At 31.2% G+C, this 17,090-nt stretch overlaps 1 protein-coding gene across 2 annotated transcripts; it reads right to left on the reverse strand.

The window, feature by feature from the left end:
* Nucleotides 1-204: 204 nt before the first annotated feature.
* On the reverse strand, nucleotides 205-4,534 carry LOC148601496 (uncharacterized). 2 transcript variants are annotated; one of them, XR_015917325.1, is made up of 3 exons: nucleotides 4,080-4,325; nucleotides 3,687-3,729; nucleotides 205-535 (listed from the first exon to the last, which is right to left on the reverse strand). XR_015917325.1 is itself a non-coding variant. In XM_088556392.1 (3 exons), exons 1-3 carry the CDS (start codon nucleotides 4,461-4,463, stop codon nucleotides 301-303), a joined length of 330 nt encoding a protein of 109 aa, XP_088412518.1. In that variant the 5' UTR covers nucleotides 4,464-4,534; the 3' UTR covers nucleotides 205-300. The 2 variants fall into 2 exon arrangements, 1 of the variants encoding a protein (XP_088412518.1); XM_088556392.1 differs by lacking the exon at nucleotides 4,080-4,325 and adding an exon at nucleotides 4,412-4,534.
* Nucleotides 4,535-17,090: the final 12,556 nt, after the last annotated feature.

Below are 17,090 nucleotides of genomic sequence, written 5' to 3' on the forward strand. Positions count from 1 at the left end.
GATTCCGAAGTTTGATCCGGTTTTCGACAAATCTTTATAATATTTAAGACATTTATCTCTAAAGCCATTGTTAGCGATTTCTATATTGGTATTCGTTGTATTTGCTGTGTATTTTCAAACTGTTGGAATTCCTTGTTGACATAAAATCAGTACAACTTTTTTATGAACAAACAAAAGAACAGGAGTTAAAGTAAACGAATTGAATTGCAAATCAAACTTTATCAATAAACACAATCATTTCGAGGAAGAATATGTGTTATTTCAATACTTTACATATAATAAAGACGTTTTTTTACGTGATTAAGCAATTGAAGGCGGTCTTTCATCTGCCAGACTATTCTCTGATGCAACATTGGAACGATTTTCGTCTTGCAAAATATTGGAGCGAGTTTCCCCTGGAGCTACAGTGGAGTGATTTGCACAGCATCTGCATTGTTCTTCACTCACCAAATTACAGACTCCAATACACAGCGCAATGAATAAAATGAGACCTGCAATGCCTGCAATAACGTACCCAAATATGATTGCACTCTCTCTGAAAAAAAATCCAGTTGATCAGATCTGAGGTAATGGTAATTGGTAATGATAGCATGTTTTAACATAAAGGTGAAATTATGAGTGTGTAATGGACCTAATGTTTTTTAAATGGAAATGTAATGTATTACTTTAGAACATTGACTAGTAATGTTTTATTTACATTACAGTTAACTTTCTTGTATGTTTAGGTTATCCTTTTGGCTCTGTATTCCTCGAAAATTTTATACGTTACGTATTCCTTGAACACCAACAAAAATATGTATACGAAATAAACATAGTGCTTCTTATAATCATTAAAATCTTTTTATCAACATTTAAGATAATTACTGAACTGAAATTTTATTACCCCCTTCAGCACCTGCTCATGAAGTTTTCACATCACAACCCATGCAATATGCAAGGCTTGTCGATCAACGCAGACGTTTTGTACCGCGCGTGACTTCTTACAATTTAGCTTTTGGAGCAGGGTTATAAGATTGAATTTATCACTACAGAAGTTTTATGGTCGTCATCATGAACTCGTGCAACGTTACTGTGTATCAATCTGTACCATGAGTACGGATTTGTTCAACGTGTCAATTTTCCTTTTGTCTTTCGTCTACCCCTGACTTGATTTTTTATTAGCAGCTCGGCTGTTTCAATTTTAGAAAAGCAAAGAAGCTTACCCTACCGGTGCACCTGGTCCATTTCCCCAGTTTTTAGTGAGTCCGAGTTGCTCATTTACTTGTTGTTGCTTTATACGTATTATTTTGGTTATTTTATGTTCATTGTTGTGATATCTATTTTCCATGTCTGGTCTTTTCCCTTGATTAAATCCTTTTAATTTTCGTTAGAACCTTAGCTCCTTGATTACTCTTTTGATCAGAAAAATAGCAGATTTAGGATTATAAATTTTAAAGAAATAAAGAAAATTAAAAATATTTTTACTCTTTATTTAAAAAAGACACTTTGGAAATGGAAATGTTTATTAACATAGGACGTATAAGAAATTTTAAAGGAATTTTAGTTAAATAAAATAATTTAAAACAAAAAATGTTTTAAGAGATTTTTTTCATTAAAAAAGGTTGTAGTATTACAATCAAGAAAAATTTCCCTAAAAATGAACAAAATAAAACATAGTAATCTAACAGGTAATACATGTACAGGGTTTCAAAAACTCCTTCAAGTAATATTGGAAGATATTACATCACACACAACTATAGATTATTGAAAAAGAAAACATCAATGTCCAGATAGTCTATATTGTACAGGTTATGCAAATTGGAATTCCAGACATAATGCACATGTTGCTTTTGTGGTGCAAATTTTTTCAAAAATCCATTTAAGAGAATCCATATTTGTTCAAGCTGCAACAGTAACATATGATTTTTGAACAAATTAAATTTAACTACCTGTAATTTACCTATCTGTTTAATTTGTATGATTGTTTTGATAAGCCTACACCTTTGACAGGGACAGGAAAAGTTTGTGAGTTTAACCGATGACACGCTTATGTTTCCAACGTTTTTAATGGACATAATAGAATTTTTAATATATTATACGGAGGGTACAATAATGTTCAGATAAAAAAATCTACAATACACTAATTTCCGGTATGTATCCATATAGCGCGAACAATTTGCTCACAATTCTTTATTTAAACTTTAAAAACAAAATGCTTAGGCCAATCATTTCTTTAGACAATAGTTTGGCTATGTTTATATCTTTTTCATCTTGTTTGTTTTGTTTTGTTATTTGTTTTGATGTCATGCTTTGTATAGTTATCATTTTTAATAATATTATTGTTCATTTCAATCGAATAATAACTTTGATTGTTCTCAAAATGCTTCTCATATAAAAAGGAGAAACACAAAACAAAAGTTCGAGTGTAGAAATGAGCATTATACCACATCCTCGGTGAAATTCATTATTCAAAAAAGATATAAATACAATTTTGCGAATCTTTTTTGTAGAGACAAACATCCACTCCTCTTATTTTCGTACAAATTATATATTAAGATTTTTCTATGGGCCATCATCAATTTACAGTCAATTACTTCAAATTATATGACACAAGAGAAAAAAATACCCTTTAATCTTCTGACCTCACATTATCATTAAAGAACTCAAAGCAATGCTGATCATTCAATCTTATATTTTCGTCCTTGAAATGTGAAATATCATGTTTATAAACGTTGAACTATAAATTATTAACCTAACATATTTACATTTGTATAATTTGATTAAACTGATGGTTCAGTTTCTATTTGTCTAGTTCTCTTTACGTACATCTCTGACTTCGAACCACACATGAGCTTATGAATAGAGATTCATGCATTTCTCAATCGCAAGTATTTTCTGATTGGAAATCCTTCAGCAGGCTTCAGAGAAACCGTTTTCAAAAATGAAAGTACGAAAAATTCCCCGCAAGAATTTTTAAACTATTACCAGTCAAAAATATTTGAAGAAATTTAGCAAATTGGAGGAAATAAACATATTAAAAGTTGTTCAAGAACGTAACAAATGTATTTGAACAGTTTCATTGATTATCCTGTGATATGACGAATCAACACCTGCCTGTTTTGTTCAGGAAGAACCGTACTTCCATACTTAAAAGTCAGAGTTGATGTATGTGTTATTGTGACGTCACTGCCATTGATGAATTAACGACCTAACTGCAATAAAATCTAAACTTGTAGTGAATTTAAAAAAAATAAGAAGATCAATTTATGATAACTTGCAAACATATTTTAGGTCAATATAGATTCCATATATCTGCATATGCAACTTTATTTACTATGGAAAAATTGCAACATAAGTTTTCTTATGTTTCAAAGCAAAAGAAAGCACATGTTTATATCCGGTATGGATATAGATTTAATTTTCCCGATTAAAACTAATGAAGTGCGCATTTTTCCACAATTCAAATGAAAATATGTACCCTTAATGATTGGGAAACATTTGTTTTCAGAGAGTATCATATATTTGTTTTTTATTTCGAATAAAAAAAAAATGTTTTCATGTGTTTTCATAGTGGTCATAAACCAGAAACATAAGAAAAACATATGTTTCAATTTTCACTCTGTAGTTCCCCAATTGTGAACTTCAAATTTAACTTGAACAACTAATGTCATTAATTCTTTCTTCTTTTGACATTCTGATAAACTTACTTGTCTGTCGGAATGATAAGTGTTCTACCCCCGTCAGTGTGACCTAAAATAAAAAAGAAGTATTCATATATTACAGTTTTTAATTCAGAAATTCTCTCGACATGACAGGATAATTTATATTTTCTTTTTTTTTTATTGCAGACGAAGTATGTATCATATATATTTCAGAAGATAGTGGTTCTCCTGATGATAGTCCATTTTCCTAAACAATGTATTTCCGAGTTTGTTTATGGTAATAGTATTTTTTAAGCCAATATGGCTGTATACTTGATGTCACTCTCCATTTTAATTATCCACCTTTTCCGGATTATGGCACACATTCATATTTTCACAAAAAGCTCTACAGAATTTATTTTGATTTTTTGCAAGCACGTGTATGTCTATTGTACTGACCAGGTTACAAAAATGTGACGTGAAGCTCTGGTAATGCCTTTTAAGTTGATACATGAATTATTCCATCTATGAAGAATCAAACACATGGTCGAATAATAAAACACAATCAAAATATTCTGTATATTCAAAAACCTTTGCGTGCATCAGTTATTGCGATTTTCAATTAAATCACTTTGTTGCGAGTTTTGAGATTCTAACATAACTATAAATCCTACTTTATAGTTATGTTAGAATCTCATAACGTGAGTTTTTAATCATTCCGAACTAAGTCAGTCGCATCGTTTTGGCAATGATAAAAATAAGAAAATTCTAAAGACGAATATATTACTTACGAATAAGAAGTAGAAAATATAATGAATAAAGTAAATCAAGTTTCGATGACATAGTTAATTGAAATCCAGTGCTGTGTGAGCTTTAAATCAAGTGACACATTCTCGGTTTACATTAAGTAATTGATTATTATTGCCTTAAATATATATGGATAAATAGTCATGATATAACAGAATATATAGTATTGTTAATGATAATCTCATACAAATGCCTCTCTAATGGTGCAAATTATAATTTTTTGAGATAGGTGTAACATAACTTGAATACAAACAAATTGTCATATTGAAAATTCCTCGACCTTATAGAACATAATGCATTTAATCATATTTAATTTCTTTCCGTTGATCGTATTTAAATGTTTGTGTATTAGACCATTTGTATGTTGATTAAACGATCCTGCTATGCGGTCAAATGACAACACAAACATTATACACTTGTCATCTAATATCAATATTCTTAACTTAATGTGAAGCAAATTACGTTAATACATGCACATCGTTATTGATGAGTTTTCATTGATTGGACGACAATAAAACATTTGAATACAGAATGAGGATACATATTTAGATTTCTGTATATTTTTTACTTTTGACTTGTTTTTTATGATATGTTTTGGGCAATATATATATATCACTACTGTAAACGTATTACTGTTAGTTTTGTTTTACTTTGGAAAAATAGGCAAATATTCGAACACAATGAAACGCTAATCACGTAGTGGCGAGAATTAGCAAGTAAATACGTTTTATAGTATTTCAGTTTAACAAACGTCTGATAGCTAATACAGTTTTAATACATGCACAACTATATTTGACTGTAAACTGTTTGCCATTGATTTGAAGAATGTTAATTTGCTGACTAGTTTTATTATTAGTTGCTTGACATTGATATGGTTTTTATTAAATTATCACAGCTTAACTGTTTTGGCGAAACAAGTTTTCCGATGGAAATTCGTACTTAATCTTTCATGCGCAAGCACAAGAAGAAGAGTAGAAATAAACGTTTTCAGTACCTTTTCAAATAAAGTTGAGACAAAGCATATGGTCGATGGTGTAGAAGAACCCGTGGAACAAACAAGGCTATTTTAGTCAAAATTGCTACTTTTTATATGACAATAGTCCTTTCTTCATTTAGATCTGTTTTGTTTTCTTTATTTCCTTGAACAGCTGCTCCAGTGGGTAGTATATTGTTTGCCAGATTTTTAAAATTTTTTTCTTGATTATGGATCGGGTAAGTGTTCGGAAATTTTGCTGTAACATTTATTTTAGAAAATTACACTTTAATTGCCCACTAAAATCAACCATATCAAATTAAATTAAGAACGATAACTTTTGCAAAGTTTCAATTTCAAACAAAATCTACATAGATTTTACCTTGAAAGTGCAACAACCAAATTAAATAACAAACAAAGACTTGTTACGTGATCTGTAACTGTTTCTTCTTTAGAGACAAAAGTGAAATCTTTGGGTTTTTGACATGAACGAACTACCTCCTGCTTGGGTTTTATAAAGACTGCTATTAAGCATTGGTATGTTGTACAACAAGTTACAACTATGGTAGCAACAAAATAACCAAACACTAATCCGATCCATAATCAAGTCAAATCCAACATAAACCCGGCAAAATAGTATTGCACCATCTGATACCGCAATTGTCTTGACTTGGTACAGTCATTTCAAACAAAACAGTGGGTTGGTTCCAGGTTTTAAATATCCCCCGTCATTGCGACGTGAATACAGCAGTAGTAATTAGATAGCATTTGGATGCTATTGCGTCAATAACAGTAAATCAGCAGTCAGATCAGCACAAATAAAAATTTACCAAACAATAATATTACATAAATAAATAAATAAATAATTTCATTACTCATAATTTTAGAATAAACTGCGTATTTTTCAACCAAAGACCAAGGACTGATATCTAATTTGGTAAGAGACCTTTTTAGACGCTTTTCCTCATACCAATTGTTCAGGAGTCTTTTACGCAGATATTTATGGCATTCAAGGAAATCAGAGTAGTTAGTACTTGCTCTAGGGTAGCAAATCAATTGTGAAATATAAACACCAAATGCAGGAGATGAAGATGTATTGCTGCTCAGGGAAGGAGAATTTATGATACGAAAATTAAACTCGTCTCTTTTATCATCAATCTTAGTGTTGAGATGACCACTGTTGTCACATTTCGAGATGTAGGTCCAAAAACATGCAAACAATTTTTTTTTTCGAATCAGCAAACGATGTACGATTTAAGAAGTCCTTTCAAACAAGATTTCAATTCATCACGTGGCAACGTATTGTGAAAATTTGAGTAGTTAAAAGTTTGGAGAGAACTAATGTCTAAAAAGCTGCGGTATTTTAGGTTTTTGAAGTTAATCTTAATTAAAATTTTTAAATCGCTGTCGTCGCTTGTATATATGCTTAGTTTTCTTTTGGAGTTACAGTTGAGCCATTTCCGACCAATATTTACCGAATGAAAACAGGTTATATATAAAAAGTAAATACGATTACGTATACGAATCTGGCAAAGACATTACCAGATTTGAAAGCTACTTTTCTCAAATACAATTACAACTATAAATTAACGAATACATCACTATTAGTTTTATAATTTAGAAGAAGTTTGAGTTTATTTTCATTCGACAGGAAAATAACAAAATAATCCATATTTTACCACAATTAAGGAACTGTAGAAGCAATGTAGGATTACATAAACATTAATACAAAACCATATAAACTTGAACCGCTGGAAATAACACATTTATTGACATTCAGAATAAACACTGTTTATGTCTTTAAGACATATTTCAACCAATACGTATTATCAGAGTTGGATATACGAAATATTAGCAATAACTTCTACTGCCACTAAACTGTCTACAGGAGAGATATATTACAACCATAAATCTTTCTATCCTCTGTCGATCTCTCGACGATTTACGACGACTTTTATCTTTGTTATGTATTGGTTTCCAAAACTCCACAGGAATCTACCAAACAACGTGATAAAGCTGAATCTGCAAAATGTACCATCAAACATCTTTATAAACTATAAACATCAATTGTACAGTTGCTAAAGAGGGTCCCATATCTTAAACCCGACAATCGTTACTCTTATAGAGGTATTAATTTAATGTGCAGCCTGCAAAAAAAAAAAATGAAAGATTTTTATCATTATCGGAATATAAAATCACCAAGCCCTCTGCTTTTTCTACTCTTTATAGTACTTTTGCCTATGCCCATTTGAAATCCCGACTCATAAGAATCATAAATCGCTATTTTTCTGAAAAAGACCTTACACCTAGATACTAATACGGAGTACTTTGTAAAAACGATTTCAAATCGTCTACTGAATATACCGCTGAAGATTTTGTCGAAATGCTGGAACATTTTGACCGACAATCAGTTTGTACAGTGTGATGGACGTGCTTTTAACCGACAATTCAATGGGAAGAAATTGTGCTTCGCTACTGGCGGAACGTTTAATTCAATTAAAACGGAATATCGTTCATGCAGATACTTTGATCTCAGTGTCTATTCTGTTGATGTCATTTTTCTTTAACCAATTCTGGATTCGGGTATGTTGTACATTCAAACTTCTTCACAGACCTTGATATACTGAATACAGACAAAATGAAGCCAGCCTCATATTTGACCTCCTCATTGATAAAGATAGATGGAAAAATAAACTTATAGAAAACATGACATGGTATGATATCTCGTTACGTATTGTCAAACAAACTCGATATCACCAGAGCTGGCCGACATTACGCAGACATTTTGTACCGAGCTAGACATCTTACAGTCAGGCTTCTTGGACAAAGTGACATTGCATCAGGATTGCAGTCTTCACTACAAACATTTTATGGTTATCATCATGAATTCGTCGATCGTGATGGTGTATCCCTGTGCACTATGAGAACTGATTTGTTCACCGCGTTAAAGTTCTTTTCTCATTAATTGTCTTCTTAAAATGTTGTGGTAATAAAACTGTTGAATTAGCAGAACGTTTCCATTTTTTTTATACTAAAAGTGAAAGTCACAACAAATGTTTAGTTCAAAGTAAATATCTAATCTTAGGAAATAACCAGCACTTGATACACATCCATTTAAAAAAAAACCTCATCAATCCTAATATGTTGTATATTATCTTTACTCGTACTATTTCTCTTAAATTGATAAGGCAATAATTCGACGTAAGAATATAGAAATGAAACTCACATTTATTTTGCAGACCCTGATATGCTGTTCACATATTTCAGGGAGTTACACTGATCAATATGTTCTCAGTGTTTTACAGATTAAAAAAAATGTAACACTGCATGTTTTGATAACTAATATATGATATAATTCGAGTTCAGAGAATTCTGAATACCGGGCTGGTAAATGCCCTCAGGAACATTTGATGAACCAACAGTGGTGTTGATCTTGTGGTTATTAACTAGCAGTCCACATAAAATTCAGACACTGCCAATGGTAAAGTATTTCATGGTTATAAAAAACCCATGGATCAGACAATGCTATTTTGGTCCACACGTCATATTTTTATGTGATAATATTCCTTTCTGTATTTAGATCTGTAGAAAACTACACTTTAACCGCTAACTTCAATTAACCAAAACAAACCAAATCAAGAACCACAACTCTTGCAAAGTGCTAGTTTCATGTACAACCTATATAAATTTTATCTGAAAAGCGCAAGCCCTAAATGTAAAACCAAGACTTGTTATGTGAACTATAACAGATTCTGAACATAAAATTAAAGTGACTTTGTAGGGTTTTAACATACATGAATCACCTTCCGTCTGATATTTATAAAGACTGCTACTTAAATACAAAAAAAAAAAAAAAAAAAAAAAAAAAATCACTAATCATATAAATATTGGAAATGTGCTGTACACGTGTTTCAAGGAGTTACCTCCCATAAGAAGCACAAGAATCAAATATATAGAAAGATCTACATCCAAACGTAATCGTAAGCAAGAAGTACTAAAACATAAACTGTGTAATAGGAAACCAAATCCATCACCAAGAGGTTCTACCGTAAAAGGAATGAAGCTTCAGTGTTTTAGGGCTTTTTCAAAATCGTCGAAAATAAGCGTAAACATGGAAGCAATTTAGTCACATACATGTTAGCTGTTTTTGCAATTCTTGAGCTTACTTGAAATGTTCCATTTATTTTACTCATCAGTCGGAATATTCATTCTTCCCTACAAATCTTAATATAACAAGATACTGTAGTTTTCAGAAATTCTTACGACGTCTTTTTTATTTCAATAATTAGACCGACGTCAATTTACAATTTTGAAAACTCGCATTCTGTAAATTTGTATATGATAATTGTGGAATATGTCTTAGTATTACAAAAAATAATATTATCGGCTTAAATCACAAACTAAATTAAAAGCAGTACATAAAACTCGCAACAGTTTCTGAATTTACATTAGACGGTAAATACTAGTATACAACAGGACAGCACACAAAGATGATTTCTACCCCAACTTTAAAGGGTATATAGTGTTAGGTGTGTCCATCTTTTCTCCGTAATTCATTCCTTCATTTCGATAGGTAATAATTTCTTATCTGCCGCTACTCCTACACTACTTAATATAATCGAATGAAGTTTTCTTGGAATCTTCATTATAGTACATATTCCAGTTGTGCACCTTATATATTACACTTTGATTCAAATCACTTTGTAGAGGAAGCTAGTATTTTAGAATGTTATGATCAATTATTTTATTTCAGTGTTACATGCTTTATATAACTTACGGAACTGTACAAAGGAATCAAATGAAAAGACGAAATAGAGTGTCTTCAGCTTGGTTGAAATGTAATCTCGCCTTCAAACTGCTATACGTCTGCAAAATTAATTAACTGAATAGTATATATTTCATTAAAGTGATCAACAGGGTGCGTTTTGGTGTGTAAATGCCTGAAAAATAAGAATATACCCATTCGTTTCCTTTTTTAAGTGCTTTTTACTACGTTATTAATCTCGGTCAGGGCTATGGATGCCAAGACGCACACTATAACAAAGTATTATTAAATAGATTACAAAATTTATTGACTTTAAAGTATATAAATATTTTAGAATCTATGTATGAGACATTGTCTTCAAGTTTACATTATAATAGACTATAAAACACTTACATAGATATGTTTACTAATACATAAGAGTTTGAATGTCTTATTAAACGTGTCATAGTTTTTCTTTCCTCTTTCGTCTACCCCTGCCATTAATTTTTATGAGCAACACGGTTGGTGTTTTTGGAAAAGCAACCCTACCGGTGCACCTGGTCCATGCTCATTGTTTTTAGTGGAGTCCGATTTATTCATTTAATTTTGTTACTTTGTATGTATTAGTTTTGTTCTTTTTTGTGTGTGTCTGTATTCCATGTCTTGTCTTTATCATTGGATTACATTGTTTTGATTTTCCGCTAGAACCTTGTTTTTTTCTTAATTACTCTTAAAAACAGAAGCAGATTGGGATCTCATTATGTAAGCTACTTTAGGAAATCGATACCTGCATTAGAAATAACTCGGTTTTTTTTTTTTTATTATTTCAGGATATAAAGGCTTGAGCTACATAAAATGCTGACGGAAGTCACCACTATTATATAGACAAAAATTACGTAATTCTATTTATTTTTTACAAAATTCTGTTGAAAGTCTAGATAAGCAGATTGTTAGTTCAGAACCAATTTCGTACATTAATTATCGCAAATTAACATAAATATTCGCCAATCAAATAAAATCGCAATAATTTATTAATTTACTTATTTTGTTATAGTCATTTTTTACGCAAGAAGTTTCGAAAGTTGTGTTTATTTACAGAGAAAAAAAAAACATTATAAACCTTATAGACGCTTACTCTACCGGTGCACCTGGTCCATGCTCCCAGTTTTAGTGGCGTCCGAATTGCTCATTTACTCTTGTTACTTTGTATTATGTTAGTTACTTTATGTTCTTTGTTGTGTTTGTCTCTTTTCCATGTTTTTTCTGTTGCGGTGTGGGTCTGTTTTCCATGTCTGGTCTTTGTCCCTGGATTACATATTTTTGATGCCCGCTAAAATATTGGTTCCCTTGATTACTATTTCATTGTAATGATTATGACTGACGCAGTTTTGGCGCGAGATATGGCATTACTTTGGACTTCTTTCTTGACAAACTACTTAAAATATTGTAATAAGAGAACAAAAGGAGTAAAAATAAGGATAAAGCAGTATCGGTTTTTGAACAGACAAGTTAAGTCGGATGTGCTCGTGTAGGAATGTAAATCAATATGTACAAATACATGTTTCTGAAATGTAAAAGAATGAATTCCATATACAAAACAGATATAAATGAGTATTGAGGCAATTGAAATGACTTAAACTCATTGACTGCATGAAGATTGGTAATATTAGCTTGTATTGTTGCATCTGTCTACATTCATCAGTCGTAGTGTCTGGATATGAAGTATTGGTATTGAAATATAATTTGCCTCTTAAAAACTGAATTTTACTGTCGTTTTATTGATCAATCATTTCATTATGTTTCAGAGCTTATGTTATTTTGGATAATTTCTTACAAGGATTTTTTTTTTTATCTTTTTTCGTCATATGTACAATATATATATCATATATTGATCAATGAAATGTCATTGTATAATTTGTAGAGCTTGTAACAATTTTTTATAAAGTAAACGTCTATTTATGTCTACTTAAATTGTTCTATCAAAGGTTTAGAATGATGAAATAAGTGGAAGACGTCATACGTGTCATCGTTTAGAAATAAAATCAATGTGTTGATTATCAAAAGAAGCGAGAATTTCAAGGGAATATTAATAGTATTTTTTAATAATCTAGGTATAAAATTCGATGTTGAAACGTAGATATTTTCACATTAACGAAGCTTAGTATAGTCGCTTTTTCTTTGGCATTTTATAATTCGGTTAATTTAATACGCTATATAAAAAATTCAATAAAATTTCTGCCAAATATAGTACAGTTTAAACCTTGAAATGGGAAGTTATTGTAAATGGTATCCTTTCCTTTAATAATTTTGGAAAGTTTATGAAAATAACTCTCAAATTAACGACTCTTTCTGTACCTACATTGGATGGTCAAATATGTCATGCAACCAGCCATTGGTTAAATGATTGTGCAGGATAAATTATAATCATGGGATACAGTCCTAGAACCGAACTGCGCAACTATTTGTTGGATCAAAGACCTCTGACGGATCGATAACCGATGACCGGTGACCGATCGGATCGCCATTTCACTATGAAATATGACGGATGATCAGTAATACCATTTGAACGAATCCGATATAATACTTTATTAAATTTATCTTAAATTCAAAACATTAGATCCTCATATTGTATTTTGTCTTAAATAAAAGAAATTGATGCTTACATGTTTTGCATTTTGTAAATAGACATTTGTTTGGCAGATAATAATTCGGTTAATTTATTACTGCATAATTTGACACGGCATTTAAAGTGTTTAATAAAAAAGGTAAATAAACTTCCTACTAAATGTATTACAGTTTACACCCACTGAAAATGATTATTTTTTCTTCTCTTTCCCTCTTTTTTTAATTTTAGAAAGACAAAACAAACATTGGCGATACTTTCTGTACTGATATCGTTTGGTCAAATATGTCATGCAACCATCCATTGGTAAAATGATTGTGCATGATACATAGTAATTGAAGGATATTCTATTAGTTATAATTAAAATACTTGATGTAATTTATCATAATTAACAAGGGTAAAGAACATTTATCTGTGAATCAATGATAAAAATATTCCTTTAATCAAAATGGTTTGTATTTAAATGTTTGAGGCTAAGTTGTTACATTTAAGTATTCCACATTCACGTTTGTAGAAGAGTAATCAAGGGGAACTAAGATTCACGTGGTAATTAAAATAATATAATCCAATGATAAATTCTAGACAGGGAAAATAGACAACCAGAACAATGAACTTGTAATAACCAAAATATCATGTACCAAAAAAAAAAAATAAAAAAAAAAATAAATAAATAAAAAAAAAACCGACATCGGACACCACTAAAAACTTGGAGCATGGACCAGATAAACCGGTAGGCGACGTTCTTCTGCTTTTGTAGAAACACTCGCCAAGTTACTCATAAAATTTCACGATCGGAGTTTGAAAGAGTAATAAAAAACTATAATACGGTTTTCAGGTTACAGATGGATACACCATACCAGTCTACAAGTTTGTGGTGACGACAGTAACTTCTTTCAGTGATGACTTTAATCTTGTAGCAATTTGACCCTGTTTCAGAAGCCAATTCGCAAATGGTAGGAGGTCAAACACAGTACCAAAGTCCGCGTAGTATCGGCAATTACTGTTTTGGATTTAAGCTGGCGCGTTTGTTACATTTCGTCATATCCGTTTTGTGGTACGATTTGTAGTTTCTTCAATGCTTAGTGTGTACATGTACATTTTGTTTTTATAAAACATAGACATACATTAAAGTTTATTAATGAATTATGATCCGTCATTTAAAAATTGTTGAAGTTGAGCCGGATCCGTCAAATTATTAAAAAATAAACATTTCTCAAAAACAGTCTAAATGAAATTACAACACGTTGGAAACATCAATTTATCGATGATAATATGTACTTTATCGCTACAAATATCGCATTAATCTCCTGTTATGTCTATACCGTCTCGACATTTTAACATGCACGTACAAGGTAGCGGGATGCAGAATGTTGAGATGAAAAAATGCATCTTCCGGAAGTGATTAATGTAAATGTAAAATAACAATAAGCGTCCCAATAGTTATTTTAAAACTAAAACGTCTTAAAATCTAACTTAATTAACATAAGAGGATGGGAAATACGTACAATATTTAAATTATGGGAACGTCACATTAGACATTTACAAATGCTTGCAGTTCTTCGAAATAAATCCTTGATAAGCGCTTCAATTTCTACTTCGTTTGTTAAGTTTCGTCATGCATATTAGTTAGGGACAGCTAGGGTTTCTAAAGGAGAAATAGCGGATTTGCAATCACACTCTCCAGATTCAACGCAACTCACCATCCAGCAGCCCTTTTCACAAAAAGTCGTAAGAGAAAAATTAGTCGTAAATTGTGACGTCACAATATTTAACTCTATTATGACATCATGACTTACGACTAATTTTACCCTTATTTTAGATAGAATTATAGCTATCTTTTTGCGTGTGTATGTGTTACATGAAATCATGTGTGAATGATAACACCTGATAATTGTTTTAAGCTCAATTCCTGTGTCAACAATGGTCGACAAAGTCCTCATAACGGTCATCTATACGAATTAGGTCTACGACCTAAGAGTCACCGAGAGCTGATATCAGTCTTCCAGGAAGTAATCTGATGCGCAAAAACGGATAGAAAATACATACGACATCTCTGTACATTACTAATATATTGTGACTGCCCGATGACAACCGAAAATTAAATCGGAAGTTTTAATTTTAACAAACAACTTTATTTCCAACTTTTACTTACGCGCGTGTAGGAACAACAATTCCTCTTCCATCATTTAGATCTAAATAATGAAAAAAAAACCGGAATTGATTTCTATTTGCAAAACATGCTGTTTCCTTGCTTTTCCAAATGGAGAATTTATTTTTCATGTTAGATTCGGATCTTTTCTGTTTAGTTTGTCGTCATTACTAACAATCAAGATTTATATTGTTTCCCCCATTTTTTTTTAAATCGCATAATATATGATGATATTCTATAAGACGACATTATTCATACAAGTATTAACCATTTATCAGCACAATTTGGAGAATACATGATAACAAATTTATCCTTTTCTTTCAACTAATTATCTTGAATAGTACTCAAACCTCCAAAAGAATAAACTAGTAAAATCTTAACGATGTAATGAATTTACCAAAGGTATCTGGAAGACGAAAAAAGTAATCAGATCAGTTTTACATAGCATATTTGAACAGTTGTCAAACTTTTGAATCGAAACATGTTCCCGGACTCCACATTTTTATGAGCAACTAGGCGGGTGTTTCTAGAAAAGCAGAGGACTCTTACCCTACCGGTGCACCTTGATCCACCCTCCCAGTTTTTAGTGGAGTCCGAGTTGCTCATTTGATTGTGTTACTTTGTATGTATGATTTTTGTTACTTTATGTTTTTTTTTTGTTGTGTATGTCTGTTTTCCATGTCTGGTCTTTGTCCCTGTATTGCATTCTTTTGAATGGTTTACCGCTATAACCTTTGTTCCCTTTATTACTCTTTAAAATAGATATATATCGCAACGATTATTAAATGCTCCTGAGTAGGAGTGTATAGATGTAAGTTATTATTATATATACAGTAACTGAAGTATGTAAACTGAACGTAATTTTAAGCATGTTTACACATTTTACATTCCATTAGATATTATCTTTTTCAAAGTTTTTTTTTAATTTATGAACTTAAAATAAATGATTTTTAAAAACTTGAAAAAACATTTTATAAATAAAGGAGAATGTCCATTAAAGGCCTCCATACACCCAATCTTTGAATAAATCAAAAAGCTGTAATTTCTTAATGGCCAACCGTTAAAGCCAAGAAGACGAAGATCAGATATTATTTGTGTACGAAGTAGTAAGCGGGGATAACTCTAGTTTTCCGTCATTAAAAAACTTATTTTTGCGGTATTTTCCATGTTTTACCGAAAGATTGATATCATGTATTTATTTCTATGTATATTGCCTTTTCTACAAATGTAAAGTGCCACATTTGATGATATTCTCACCCTTCGCACTAATTATTCATTTGAAAGAATTAATTATCCATTTGGTGTATGTCCTAACATTTAAATGTAAAGTGTATTATAAACTTAATCTGTGGTAACACTCACTATAAATTACAGGGAGATGTTTTTTTTTCGATGTATTTTTCCGAAATCTTCAATTGTACAGCTATAAAGGAGGGTCTCAAATTTTAAATCCGACACTCGTTACTCCTGTAGTGGTATTAAATAAATATGGAACCTGAAAGACTTTGAAAGATCTCAGTGATCTCAGCAAATTCTCAGTGCTAGATTATTATCGAAATATGAAAGTATCAAGACCTATGAATTGTTTACTCTTCATACTACCTTTGCCTATGCTCATTTGAATCCAGATACATTGCCGTTTCCCTTAAAAAGTCGGGACACTTAGATACACACACATAGTACTGTGTAAATATTCTTCATTCTTTGTAAAACGATTCAAAATCATCTTCTGAATATACCGAAGAAAATTTTGTCAAACTGCTGGAAATTTTGATTGACATCATGCTTGTCCAGTGTGATGGACGTGTTTTAACAGACATACCATTGGGAGCAAATTTTGCTCCGTTACTGGCTGACCTTTTATTTCCTTTTGTACCAAAAAAAAACAATAAATATCGTATAAGCAGATATTTTGATGTCAGTTTAGGCTCTATGGATGCCATTATTTTTTTCTTTAACCAATGCTAGATTTGGGGATTTTATACATTACAATTTCCCCCATCGAATTTGAGATACAGAAAAATGAAGTCAATCTCATATATTGACCTTCTCTTAGAGATCGATAGACAATGAAATAATGGATTAACTATACCATAAATGCGACGATATGTATCGTCAAGTTTTCATATCACTACTCATACATTGTACCAGAGCTTGCCGAACTAAAGCAAACA

This window comes from Perna viridis, chromosome 12 (assembly GCF_037379345.1).
Source record: "Perna viridis isolate PV_CMFRI_1.1 ecotype Kerala chromosome 12, ASM3737934v1, whole genome shotgun sequence".
NCBI classification, from domain to species: Eukaryota; Metazoa; Mollusca; class Bivalvia; order Mytilida; family Mytilidae; genus Perna; species Perna viridis.